General features: G+C 40.9%; 2 protein-coding genes across 2 annotated transcripts; one reads left to right on the top strand and one right to left on the bottom strand.

Annotated features, from left to right (window-relative positions):
• Positions 1–61: 61 nt before the first annotated feature.
• LOC103014835 (calponin-3) lies at positions 62–1,811 on the bottom strand. The gene has a single exon (XM_057542586.1). The coding sequence runs from the start codon at positions 1,564–1,566 to the stop codon at positions 577–579; it is 990 nt and encodes a 329-aa protein (XP_057398569.1). The 5' UTR covers positions 1,567–1,811; the 3' UTR covers positions 62–576.
• A 1,550-nt stretch (positions 1,812–3,361) lies between these two features.
• Positions 3,362–11,407, top strand: LOC114237725 (olfactory receptor 5AU1). Its single transcript, XM_028166006.2, is given in 5 exon segments — positions 3,362–3,370; positions 10,416–10,652; positions 10,654–11,188; positions 11,191–11,217; positions 11,220–11,407. Coding segments are annotated over 4 exon segments (900 nt in total). The 5' UTR covers positions 3,362–3,370; positions 10,416–10,502.
• The last annotated feature ends 1,909 nt before the right edge of the window (positions 11,408–13,316 follow it).

The raw sequence follows: 13,316 nt of genomic DNA, 5'->3' as shown, positions 1-13,316 counted from the left end.
AACACCACTCGGAAAAGATCTTGTCGGCTTAGGTAAAAATGAGTACACATATAATCACAAATGCACACTGATCAGGACTTTATTTAAAAATTAGCAAACAATACTGTAGAAACATTGATATATAAATTTCTAAAATGCTGCATCTTAAATTTAGTTGGCAAAGACCACATTTAGCTATAAGCATGAGTTTAGTCTTCCATGTAGAAACCAGATACTAAACTGTAAAAAAAAAGCTTCCTATTGTTTGAAAATACCAATTTAAGTAGAGGATTGTAAAAATGCATAGATCTTTAATAAAAGAATTGACTGTACAAGAGTACTCCCCTTTCACAGTATTCCTTTTTACTTCATACGCGAGTTATTGGTTATGCTGTAGGATTTAACTGTTACAGCACTAAAAGGCAACTATTTAGGGAAGAGGCAGAAAAAGGAAAAAGGAATGTATGTAAGGCAGTATTTCCTTTAGGTACAATAAGCATAATAGTGTTTTAGGAAGACAAGATAAAAATTACTCAAGGCTAGCTTGGTTCTCACTGGATAAAAACAACGGGCTAAATACTGAGCTCCTCTGTGAATCTAATAATCAATGCCTTGGTCTCCATATTGGTAATCTCTGGGGTAGTCATCTTGGTACTCGCCATGGTATTCATCTGGGTATTCTGCCTGATAATCACTATCACTGATTTCCGACCCATTTGTTCCGGTTCCTTGGCTTCCATTGTGAATGACAGGTTCTGTGGGAGCAGCACAGTATTTGGGGTCATATACTTGCCGCCCAAGCCCGTACACACTCATTCCTTTCTGGGAAGCGACTTTGTTGGTACCCATCTGTAGAGAAATTGTCGAGTTGTCCACGGGTTGTAATGTTAGCTTCTGATCGTAGATGTCTCTTCGGGTACCCGGTGCTAACATCCCCGCCTGGCTGGCTCCTTTGTTGGTGCCCATCTGCAGACTAATCGTGGTCTGATCAAAAGGTTTGTCAGTTTGCATTTTGGGATCATAAAGATGCCTCCTAGTCCCATAGGCTGTCATACCTGCTTGGCTGGCGCATTTGTTGGTTCCCATCTGCAAACCAATTACACTTTGGCCAGCTTTTAATTTTCCTTCATCGAAACGTCTTGTTTGTTTTTCTGCGTACTTAACTCCAATGTCAATGGTTGTATGGAATCCTTTTGTTTTAGCCAGACCTGCTAGGGCCACCAGCGTAGTCTGAACCTGGGTCATGTTTCCATTCTCAAAAAGATCATTTGCTTCAAATATGTCATGTGGCTTCATACCATAAGCCTGAATAGCTTTGATAAAGTTGCCAATATTCTCCAACTGAGGCCAGTTTAATGAGGACTCATTGACCTTCTTCACTGAGCCTGGCTGTAGCTTGTTTATGAGTTCGCAGAGGATTATGCCATCTTTTAGGCCCAGCTGAAAGTTGGTGCCAATGCTCATGCCGGTCACCTCTTCTATCCAATTGCGAAGATCTTCTTCTGCCTGATGATCATACTTGGAAGCAATCTTGTTCTTGACTTCGGCCGAGAGCCCATAGGAAGGGCCCTTGTTGAAGTGGGTCATGATGAGTCGGTCGGCGGGAAGAGGCTGAGCTCTGGTCCGGGGGTTTCTCGCACTCGGCTTCCCCGCTCCTGGCCCCGAGAAGTGGCCGCACCACAAGATGCTCGGAGCTCGCTCCCCTGGGCGGCGCAGGAATCGCCCGGACTCGGCGGCAGGACGCGGGCGGTGCCTCGGCTACTCACTCGGACGAGGTCCCGCAGAGCCTCCCGGTCGGCTCCGGAGTCCCGCACGAACTCAAAGATTTTCTATTCTGCTAGGCCACCCTTTGCCAGTCCTTTGGCTAAAGAGAGGATTTGGGGAGGGCCTTTTTAAAAAATCTATAATAATTTTAAAATCAGCTTGAAATTTCCAAAGACAAACTGCTGGGATTTTGAGTGAGACTGAATGTAATCTATAGATCAAAATGGAATGAATTTTTATAATTTTGAATCTTCCAATCTATGAAGATAATATAACTATTTATTTAGTCTTCTTTAGTTGTTTTAGTATTATGCAGTAGCTTTCATATACATCTTTCATTAGAATTCATTAATTTTGGATACCAGTAGAAATGCTATCATTTGTTTAATTTTCTAATGATCTTTTCTAATAATTTATTTTTTATGCATTAATTTTGTATTCAGGTCCTTGTTAAATTAACTTATTAATTCTTTAGATTCATTTTGGACTTTCTATGTATTCAATCATGTCTGTGAATAATAAAAGTTTTGTTTCTTCTTTTTCAATACCTCGTATTTCTTCTTCCTGCCTATTACACACTATCGAATACAAATTGTTCAGTTCAATATCAAAACAAAATTGTGATAGAGGACAACCCTGCTTCATTCCTGATCTCAGGGAGAAAACTTTTACTATTTATTGGATTTTAATAAAGCCAATAAATGTGATGCTTGCTGTAAAGTTTTTGTATTTATCTTTTGTTAGATTAAGGATATTCTTTTTTATCACTAGTTTGCAAAGGTTTTTAAAAATCATGAGTGGATATGGAATTTTATCAAATGCTTACTCTCCATCAATTGTGACAATTATATATTTTATCCTTTTTTTTGAATTAAAAAAAATTTTTATTGGAGTATAGTTGATTTACAATGTTGTGTTAGTTTCAGATGTACAGCAAAGTGAATCAGTTATATATATACATATATCCACTCTTTTTTTAGATTCTTTTCCCATATAAGCCCTTACATAGTATTGAGTAGAGTTCCCTGTGCTATACAGTAGGTCCTTATTAATTACCTGTTTTATATATAGTAGTGTGTATATGTCAATCCCAATCTCCCAATTTATCCCTCCCCGCCCTTACCCGCAGTAAACATGTTTGTTTTCTACATCTGTGACTCTACTTTTGTTTTGTAAATAAGTTCATTTGTACCCTTTCTTTAGATTCTATCTTGAATGTTAAATCAACTTTGCATTCCTAGAATAAAATCAACTTGATGTTAGGTTTACCTTTTTTATATATTGCTGTCTTTGCTTTAGTAATATTTTATTTAGGATTTTTGTATCTATGTTTAGGAGAGAAATTGACCTGTAGGTTCCTTTCTTACAGTGTTTTTCAAGTTTGGTGGTCAAGGTTATGCTGGCCTCTTCCAATGAACTGAACAGAATTTCCTCTTTTTCTATCCCCTGGAATTTTTTGTGTGATATAGATGTTATTTATTCTTTAAATATTTGGGAAATTTTACTGATAAGCCATCTGGGCCTAGACTTTCCTTTGTAGGGAATTTTTTAAAATTAATTAATTAATTAATTTAATTTATTTTTTTGGCTGCGTTTGGTCTTCATTGCTGTGCGCAGGCTTTCTCTTGTTGTGGCGAGCAGGGGCTACTCTTCCTTGCGGTGCGCAGGCTTCTCACTGTGGTGGCTTCTCTTTCTGCGGAGCACGGGCTCTAGGTCATGTGGGCTTCAATAGTTGTGGCACGCAGGCTCAGTAGTTGTGGTTCATGGGCTTTAGAGCGCAGGCTCAGTAGTTGTGGCACACAGGCTTAGTTGCTCCACGGCATGTGGGATCTTCCCGGACCAGGGCTGCAACCACTGCACCACCAGGGAAGTCCCGGGAATTTTCAATAATGGATAAAAATTTTTATTAGCTTTAGGACTATTTTGATTATCTATTTCCTCTTTGTTTTGGTAAGTTATGTTCTTTAAGAATTTCTTTCGGACTTCCCTGGTGGTGCAGTGGTTAAGAATCCACCTGACGGACTTCCCTGGTGGTGAGAGCCAAGGTCTCTCAAACTTCTGACCAGCAGAAATGATGTGAAATACTAAGTATTTATTGTTCTTTTAAGCTGCTAAATTTTAGGACAATTTGTTACACAGCAATAGATAAGTAATACAGACTTTGGTACATGGAAGTGAGACGTTGACCTAGCAAAACCCTAAAAAGTTATAGTGTCTTTGACAGTACGGTGGGAGGAAGCTGAAAGAACTTTGAGGAAAGTATCAGTGAAAGTCTAAAAGGCCTTGAGGAGACTGTTAGTAAAATTCTGATAGCCTTTGAGAAGGCTGCCAATGGGACTTAAATAAACATGAGGATAGTGTTATTGGAAACTGGAGAAAAAAAACCCATGTTATGCAGTGGCAGAGAGTTTAGCAACTCTGTTGTTACAGTAATGTAGGTGGTAGAAAATGTACCTAATGAAATGGGTGATCTGGGAATTCCCTGGTGGTCCAGTGCTTAGGAGTGCATGCTGTCACTGCCGAGGGCCCAGGTTCAATCCCTGGTCAGGGAACTAAGATCCCGCAAGCTGCGTGCAGCCAATCAATCAATCAATCAATCAGTCAATAAAGATGAAGCTGAGGGTGACAGTAAAATCTTTCGTTAAGACCTTAGGAAGATCCAAGGTGGTGCCTCAGAGAACAGTTCAGACAAATGATAGGATTTCCAGGAAGCTTCAGAGTGTAGGCCCTCAGCAGTCTCAGCAGAGGTTCAAGGTAGAGTATTATCTCAGAGAGATTTGTTAAGTTTTTAAGAATGTCATGGTGGCAGAATCACCACCAGCTTGAACTGTAAGACAGTAGAAAATGAAGAGAAGCCTTTCAATCCCCAAACTCCTTCAGACAGGAAGCAAGCTAAGAAAACTACTCAGCTACAAACACAGGCTAGCTTTCATATAAAATGAAGGATAATTTAGTGGGCAGAACTATAATCTCAGAGTGGAGCCAAGAGCCACAGAGAATTATTCCTAGGATTTGAGTCCTAATCAAGGACTTGCCAACCAATGTCTTACTGGATTTTAGAATTTTTGTGACTCAGTGACTCTTGTGTGCCCACCTTCCCCTACCCATTTTTTCTATAGTGGTTTTCCCATACCTGTCCTGCCATTACGTGTTTTGTATGTGTAGAAGCCAGATGTAACTTGTGTGTTTAGCTCACCAATCTTATGATTGAGAGGAATTGTACTCAAGAAACTCTGTGCAAGGAACCACACATGATGCACTTCATCCATACCTGTACCTGATTTAGATGATGTGATTGTGGACGTTGAGCTGATACTGTAATGGAACGTGACTTTTGGGATTCTTGGGAGGGGGTGAGTATATTTTGAGCATATATTCATGTGTAAGTTGGACATGAATCAGTGAGGGCCAGAGGGAGGACTATGATAGCCAGTCTTTGAGATGGCCCCAGTGATTCTCAGCTCCTGGTACTGATGTCCTTGTGTAGTCCACTCCCACAGTGAATGGGGCTGACCTGTGTAACCAGGAGGATACTGCAAAAATTACAGTACTGTGTCACTTCCAAAAGTATAAGAAAATGAATGTTTATTGAGATAATCTGTTGTGTGACAATAGATACCTAATCCAGTGACCAATTAATTTAAATATCATCATGAACTTATGGATTTAAGCATATTTGATAGACTTTGTTAAATTAAATATTATTGTTAAATATTTAAGGATAGCTACTAATAGAAATAGAGGAATCAGTAGAAGGGGAAAAACGTACATTACAAAACAAAGAAAACTTAATCCAAAAGGAAACAGGAACAGGATCAGAGGGTGGGGGAGGGAAGCAAATTGGAAAAAGTATGATAAATGGAAAACTCAAGGTGAGAAATAAAACAAATTCAATATACCTGAAAGCCCCAAAAGTTGAAAAGCAAAAAACCAATACCCCAAAATCTCACCTATATAAAAACAGATACTCTGATTAGTTAAAAGAGAATATTCTAGATATATGCTGTTTACAAAAGCCACACATGCCTGAAACTTTGACTGTTGGTTCCCCAAAGTGATTTTAATGTGAAACAAGCTAACAGATGCAAATAAAGGGCAAAAATTCCTTTACTGTAAGTAAAGGATGTGAGAAATCAACTGAATAAAGATACCTGCATGGAGAAGAAGATACAGCAGCACTCTATCAAAGTGACAATTATCTCTGGCTTTCAGGGCTCAACAAAGGCTGCCTATGATACCATCTGATTGGGGTGAGGCTCCCATCCCATCCTTTGCAAAGTTGCCTTTCACAGGGTTCGTTTGATTTCTGCCGAGCCCATACCAGCTCTTCTGATAAAGCCCCCAAATATTTCTGAATGCTTACTGTGTGTCAAGGTACATCTGAAATCAATTTTCCAGGCATATCATCATCCTAGAAGACCAAGATTTCAGGTCTGCCTGGGGAAATTCTGCAAATGTAATGGTGCAGAAAAGTTGGGAATAAAGGGTTAGCAGTAAAGAAATGAAAAAGATATACCATGCTGAGTAATCAAAATAAAACTGTAGTGACAGTATTAATTTCAGAAAAGTATGTTTCAGAGCCAAAATATTAGCAGGCATAAAGAAGGTCATTTTATGATGTAAGTGGGGAAATTTATCAAGAGGACATAACAATCTTAAATGTTTATGCACCTCATAACAAAATTTCAAAATACATGAAGCAAAACTGAAAAACAGCAAGGAGAAATCAACAAATTCACAATTACAGTTAGAGATTTCAATATACTCCCCTTTCAACTCTTGATAGAACAAGTAGGCAGAAAATTAGAAAGGATATAGTAGACTTGAACAACACTATCAAGGAATATGACCTAACTGACAATGATAGACCACTTGACCTAACAACAGCAGAATATAATTCTTTTCAAGTGGTCATGGAACATTCATCAAAATACACCATATTCTGGGTGGGCCATAAACAAGTCTCAATAAATTCAAAAGCATTCAAGGCATACAAAGTATGTTCTCTGATCACATGCTATCAAATTAGAAATCAATAACCGAAAGATCCCTAGAAAATCCCCGAGTATTTGTTAAGTAAATCACATACCTCTAATTTTATTATGATCTTGATGGGCATAGAAGTCCTCAGCGGTAATCTAGGTCCCAGTGTACATTGGGTAACTGGAATAAAAGAAAGAAAAACTGTAAAAACTTGGTTTTCCAGTGTAGAAGAAATACAGATAATAATTACACAAGAGTTCAGTTTGGGGTTGAGGTAGAGAAGTCCTTTGGGGCTAATGATCAGTGTATTGTCAGGGATCTGGTGTGGAACCATTCCCTTCATTTCCAGTTTCCCAATCACCAGATTCCTCAAGGGTAGAGGAGCTAGTAACTTTGCAAACACGTTAATGGATCTACATGGGGCCAGTTATTCTCACTTCCTAACCTGCCTGCTAAGCCCTCATCAATGAACACATCGTCCTCCCCAGCTGTGACCTGATGGGCCACCCAGGGGAAAAGATAGCTCTGGGGTGTCTCTTCCCAGTACAGGATCGGCTGTGAGTGCCTCTCAGGGAGGGGGCTGCCTCCCTCCCCTCACCACGTGAGAGGTTAATGTCAGTAGTAGGCTCTGATCCCCAGACTCAGTCTATGGACCGAATGAGTCTGGCTTTGTCTTTACTGTTTTTCTAATGAAGGCTTGTGTTCTGATCCCAGAGCAACAGCTCTGCCACCAAGTCACATGCTTTGTTGGAATTAAATGGTTTGCTTAAGGACATCTCAAGCAACCTTGAAGGAGGAAATTCGCTGGTGTTTGATTATCACCAGGTAATACTCAGATTTCTGGGAACTGTTAACTACTGACACGTATTCTGGAAGGAAGAGAATGTCCAGGACAACCATCCTACCCCACAGGCTGATCTGATTTTCCAGGACATGGAGAATTCTAGCAACTTAGAAAGGACATTTATATGTGGCTCAGGGGAAGTTACCCCATGGTTTAGTGTTTCTTATGGTTCAGTGTTTAGTATGGTTCAGCAACCACCTGTTTCAGATTCACCAGATTTGGGGGCCTGGCTATAGACTTACTGGCTCCCATTTTCGGAGGTTGGGACCTGGAATCTGCACAGAAACAAGCTTCTCCAGTGAACCTTGGGCAGGGCATCTTAATGTTTACGAACCATTGCTTCGGATCATTGTTGCTCAGAGATACCGGCTGCTCCCTCTGACTGCCAGCTCTCCGTTGTACTCCCACTCTGCTAGCCCAAGGAGGAGGGCAAAGAAGCAGGTAGAAATAAAATCCCTTGTTTACTTCTCCCTCATCTACAGGCCCCAGGCACCTGCTCTCACTCCTAAACACTCCACTCCACAATCCATTTCCATATGATAAAACCACTCAAATTTTCTTCCTCGTTTTCATTCACAGGTACAAACTGCAGCCAACAGAAATAGTGGTTACTCCAGCATCCTTTGAAAGACTGTCAGAGATGTCAATTTCTCCACAATCTCTTGCTTGACTAACTATATTCTGAATAGTTTTGAATTTAGTGCAGGTTGGAGGAGAGAGATGAGAGAGGAAAGGGGAGAAGAAGAGAAAGAGAGAGTAGATTTAAAGCAAGTAATAAATCAGAGGCTCTGATCAGCTACCCATTGTATTAACCACCACCTTACCCTACCCTACCCTATTCCAACCCACCTCCCTGCCTGAGTGTTGGCCACATTCCTTCTCTTCTCTTGCTCAAGTTCTCATGCTTTTGTCCATTCTTTTAATCAGAGAGGTACTTGCAGACCCATTAACCACAATGAAACAGTCAACTGAGGAAGAAGATGTGAAGCTGCATCTTAAGAAGTTCTACTTCACTCTTAACAACAATTCCTCAACTTTCTTGAAGTTCCTGTAAATTATTCCATCCTGGGATTTTTACAGTTAATTCTTTGAAGTCCTTGTAATTTGCCCTGAAGCTGAGTTGGCTTTTGACACCAATAGGGCCAACGACATTTGCAACCCAAATCAAGGGCTGTCCACATTCCTGCAATAATGGGGTTTATTATAAACTAGAAACTGTTGGGTTAAGAATGGCTGAATGTTACACCTCAGTGACCAGATAAATCAGTCATGCTCCACGTGCTCTAAAAGAAGTTACCGAGGCTCCAATTTGGTATTCAAATTTGCCCTCGTATTTTGTGTCTTAACTTCATTAGGGCATGTTACCTCTTCGGGCATTACAATGCTTTCTTCTTGTCACCATTCACCACTCACAGTGTTCTATCAACAGCCATAGTGCCTTCATTACCTACTTGACAGGTAAATTTAGTTATCCACATGTCCAGAGTCTTCCGCTGCTCTGGCATTTTGCTGATTCTGGAAAGTCTGCCAGTGGGATAAACTAGAATCTTTTGCCTGTTCATTACAGCTCTTTCCTCTCTGGAATCCTCCCAACATCTTTCACAGCTGTATTATTCATTTACTCTCCTCAAGGCAGAAGGAGGGGGCTCAATTTTGTCCCTTTCTATCCTACCCCAATCACGTCTGCTGGTTTCAAAATCTTCACAACTGAAGATTCTCACCGAAGAGCACAGGGTACTTAACTGACTCCAGAGCCCAGAGGTAATTCAGGAACAGAGCAGCCAATGCAGCAGAAGAGAGTGTGGTGCTTAGGTGATGCATCATGGCTTTATTCATTCTCTGAATAGAAAAGGCATTTTTACAAAGCCCTAATCCTAGGGAGGGGCTGTTCCTTCCCTGCTGGCCCAACAGCCCTTGAGAACAAGGTGATTCTACTCACTGGAAACGATGGTGACTTTGTGAACGATGGGTGGCATTTTCCCTTTGGTTGATGCTCCTGAGTGCAAGGTCTCAGCCTGCTCTCTACAGCCCTACACCATCCCCATCTCTCCACATCCTGACCCCCATCACCTTTAGAGCCCATAGCAGCGCCTGGCTTGGGCCAAGTTCTGAGAGGCAATTTTATAGCTGAGCCAATGAACCACCTTCAACTCCTCTAGAACACTCAGGATCCTCTGAAGGCCTGTTTAGTCACTCTTGCTTAGTACACGTGTCTCTGTCTATTTTGTTTGGTGGTAGGTTGCTTGCCAAATCTTGTCATTGTTTCACTTATTTATTTTATTGTTGTTTAGTTTTGTGTTAGATCTATCTCTCCAACAAGAATAATCAAAGCTAACATTCTTTCTCAATGCGCCAGGCTTTGTTCAAGTGCTTTACATGAATTAAGTCATTGAATTTTTACAACAAGCTTTTGAGATTAGTGTTATTATCCCTATTTTACCGAAAACTGAAAATCAGAGAGGTTAAGAAACATTCCCAAGTTTACACAGCTAGTTAGTAGTGAGGTCCTGGCTTGGAACCCTTGGCAGTCTGACGCCAGAGCCTGTGTGCCTAAACACAAAATATACTGTCTCTAGAATATAAACTTCCTGATGTCAGACACTCTTGAATTCCTGACAGGAAGAACATGGAGCTAAGCATATGGCAGACGGTCAATAAATACTTGGTAAGTAACTGTTTCATTATTTAGAATTTTTTAAGATCCCTAAGAGAGCAAACTGTGTATATTTCTTTTATATTTTCCATTGCTGCTCAAGTCATGCTTCCTAACTAACCAACCAGCCAAGTAGTGGAGAACTTCTCTATGACAAAGTTCTATCAACAATCTTCAGAAGGCTGTCCGTAGGGCAGAACGAAACCAGTGAGAGCCCCTGTGTGTTTCACCTCATTTCTGGTGGTCCTCTCTTTCCACACCGCAGAGCACTGGAGAAATATGGAAGGGGCAAACCTGAGCCGAGGGATTGAGTTTGAGCTCTTGGGCCTCACCAGTGACCCCTGGCTCCAGACACTGCTCTTCATGGTGTTCCTGGGCATGTACACTATCACGCTGCTGGGGAATCTGATCATGCCCATTATGATCCACGCTGAGTGCCACCTTGCACACACCCGTGTACTCCCTTCTGAAGAGCCTCTCCTTCTCGGATTTCTGCTACTCCTTCACAGTTGTCCCCCAGACCCTGGTGAACTTCTTAGCCAAGAGGAAGGTGATCTCTTCTCCCGGCTGCATGGCTCAGATGTTTTTCTATGCGGGTTTTGCCACCAGTGAGTGCTATCTCGTTGCTGCCATGGCCTACAACCGCTGTGCGGCTATTTGTAACCCCCTGCTCTACCCAACTGCCACACCTCCTGAGGTCTGTGCCTCTCTGATTGTGGGCTCCTACCGTGCAGGATTCCTCAGTCTGAAATTCTGTGGTGCTCACGTGGTCACTCACTTCTTCTGTGATGGAGCGCCCATCCTGTCTCCGTCACGCGTGGACACTTTGCTGTGTGAAATCCTGCTCTTCATTTTTGCTGGTTTCAACCTTTTGAGCTGTGCCCTCACCATCTTGGTCTCCTACCTCTTCATTCTCGTCACCACCCTGAGAAGGAACTCAGCCCAGGGCAGGTTCAAGGCCTTTTCCACTGTGCTTCCCACTTCACTGCTGTGTGCTCTTCTATGGCACAACACTTTTCATGTACCTGCGCCCCAGGTCCAGCCACTCCCTGACCCAAGACCTCAAGGTTGCTGTGATCTACACAGTGGTGATCCCAGTGCTGAACCCCCTTATCTACTCTTTGAGAAACAAGGATGTGAAAGAAGCTTTAAGAAAGGTTTGGGGAAGGAAAATAATGGAATGATCTTCTCAGTTCATCACCACATATCTTTAGAAAACTGAGGGTACTTTATGTAGTGCCAACCTGAGTACAATCCCATGCTCACCCCTCTTTATAGGGGGCACTCTCTGGTCTGCAGGTGCTTCTGCATCTACCTGCCACAGAAAGAATTGATGGTGTCATAGAGACTAAAAAGAAGCAAGGAGGGTTGGCTTGTTGCATAATTGGACCCCTGGCAATATTTAGTCATGCCTTTGTTCAGATGCTTCATTCATATTTCCATGTTTGTGAATATTATAGTTTATTATTACAAACTGACATTTATATTCTTCATAATGAAATTCTTCCCTTGACTAACTTGAAGACCTTCACTTCTTGGGGAAATCCTCCCCATTCTTTACAATCTCTTCTTTGTAAAGGCTGACTCCTTGACTTAAACAAACTTTTTTTGATTGACTAATTATTTGAATGATACTGTAACAACAATTTCAAAAGCTCAGATGATGTTCTATTGTCTTTACTGACTTTTTTTCCTGGCCAAATAGCTACTTAGTCACTTCCAAACTGGATAAACTCGAGCAAGTTACTTAGCTTTTCTGAGTCACAGATATCTCATCTTTTAATTGGTGTGAGTTTTAAACTAAGCATTCAATTAGATATTGCAGGTAAATCATTCAGCCCAAGATAGACATTTGTGGACTTCCCTGGTGGTCCAGCAATTAAGACTCTGCACTTCCACTGCAGGGGGAACGGGTTTGGTCCTTGGTCGGGGAACTAAGATCCTGCATGCCACACGCCCCATCTTTTCCTTTCTCTCAGCCCCTAAGTTCTCACAAAGTGAGAGAGAGGAATACATGTTCTGCCATTCACAAAGGTTTGCTGTCCCTGCTTGGTTCTTGGTAGTTTATAAGTTGTGACTGAATCAAATTAAATCTTTTTAAATAAGAAGAATCACATAGAGGGAGCTCAATCAAACATAATATTCCTGGGCTCTCTGGGCTCATTGACACACTTGAGGAAAATAAATCAGGCATGCTTGGCTAGTCCCCTGACAAGGGGAGACCTGCCTCAGTCCGGTGCTTCCATGACTGGGTCAGCAAGGTCTGCCTAACTCTGGAGTTTAGTTTCCAAAGTCCATTTCCCACAAATGCAATCCATGAACTCTAATCTAGCCTTTAATGGTAATATGACTGATATTTTCCTCCCTGATTACATCTTATGCTTTTTCTACATTGTTCAGAATCACGAGGGAAAGAATGGTGCTATATATATTGACACACCCACACAAAGATCCTGACACTGAACTTGTTCCTGAATTTTAATGGAAATTTCACCTTTTATTGTAGAGTTTACTGTTAGCCTTCAATAATGAATGTTGATCATATTTAAATATAGTGACTTTTTTTTAGTGTTAATTAGAGATTTTCTTAGTGGCAGTGTAGTCTAGCTGATAAGGATGTGGGCTCTAGAGCAACACAACCTTTCTTCAAATCCTGGCTCCATCATTTCCTATATGTGGGACATTATTTAACCTCTCTGAGTTCAAGTTTTCTCTTTTGTAAAAGAGCAATAATAATGATTGTAGCAATACTGTTGTTAGGAAAATTAAGTACGTTAATGCAAACAAAGCACTTAGAACCGATGCCAGGCACAGAGCAAGCACTTAAACATTAGCTGTTATTATTAGAAACGGCTGCTGACAATGCCTTATATCACTCTTGATATAATCATGTGATCTTCCTCCTTTATCTTGTTCCCATGATGAATTGAAGACATAGATTTTCTAATGTTAAACTATTATTGTTTCCTGGAATCCTACTTAGTCATGAAATGATTTTCTTTTAATAGACTGTTGGATTTGATTTGCAAAGATTTTATTTAGACTCTTTGCATCTGTATTCAAAGATAAAGTTGATCTATTATCTTTTTGTAT

Source organism: Balaenoptera acutorostrata, chromosome 3, assembly GCF_949987535.1.
Source record: "Balaenoptera acutorostrata chromosome 3, mBalAcu1.1, whole genome shotgun sequence".
Lineage (NCBI taxonomy): Eukaryota > Metazoa > Chordata > Mammalia > Artiodactyla > Balaenopteridae > Balaenoptera > Balaenoptera acutorostrata.
Note: the sequence above shows the minus strand (reverse complement) of the source record. Positions and strands in the feature narration are given on the sequence as shown.

What these genes read in the sequence shown, in the direction of transcription:
- LOC103014835 (XM_057542586.1), bottom strand. Translation starts at nt 1,566, where the DNA reads ATGACCCACTTCAACAAGGGCCCTTCCTATGGGCTCTCGGCCGAAGTC.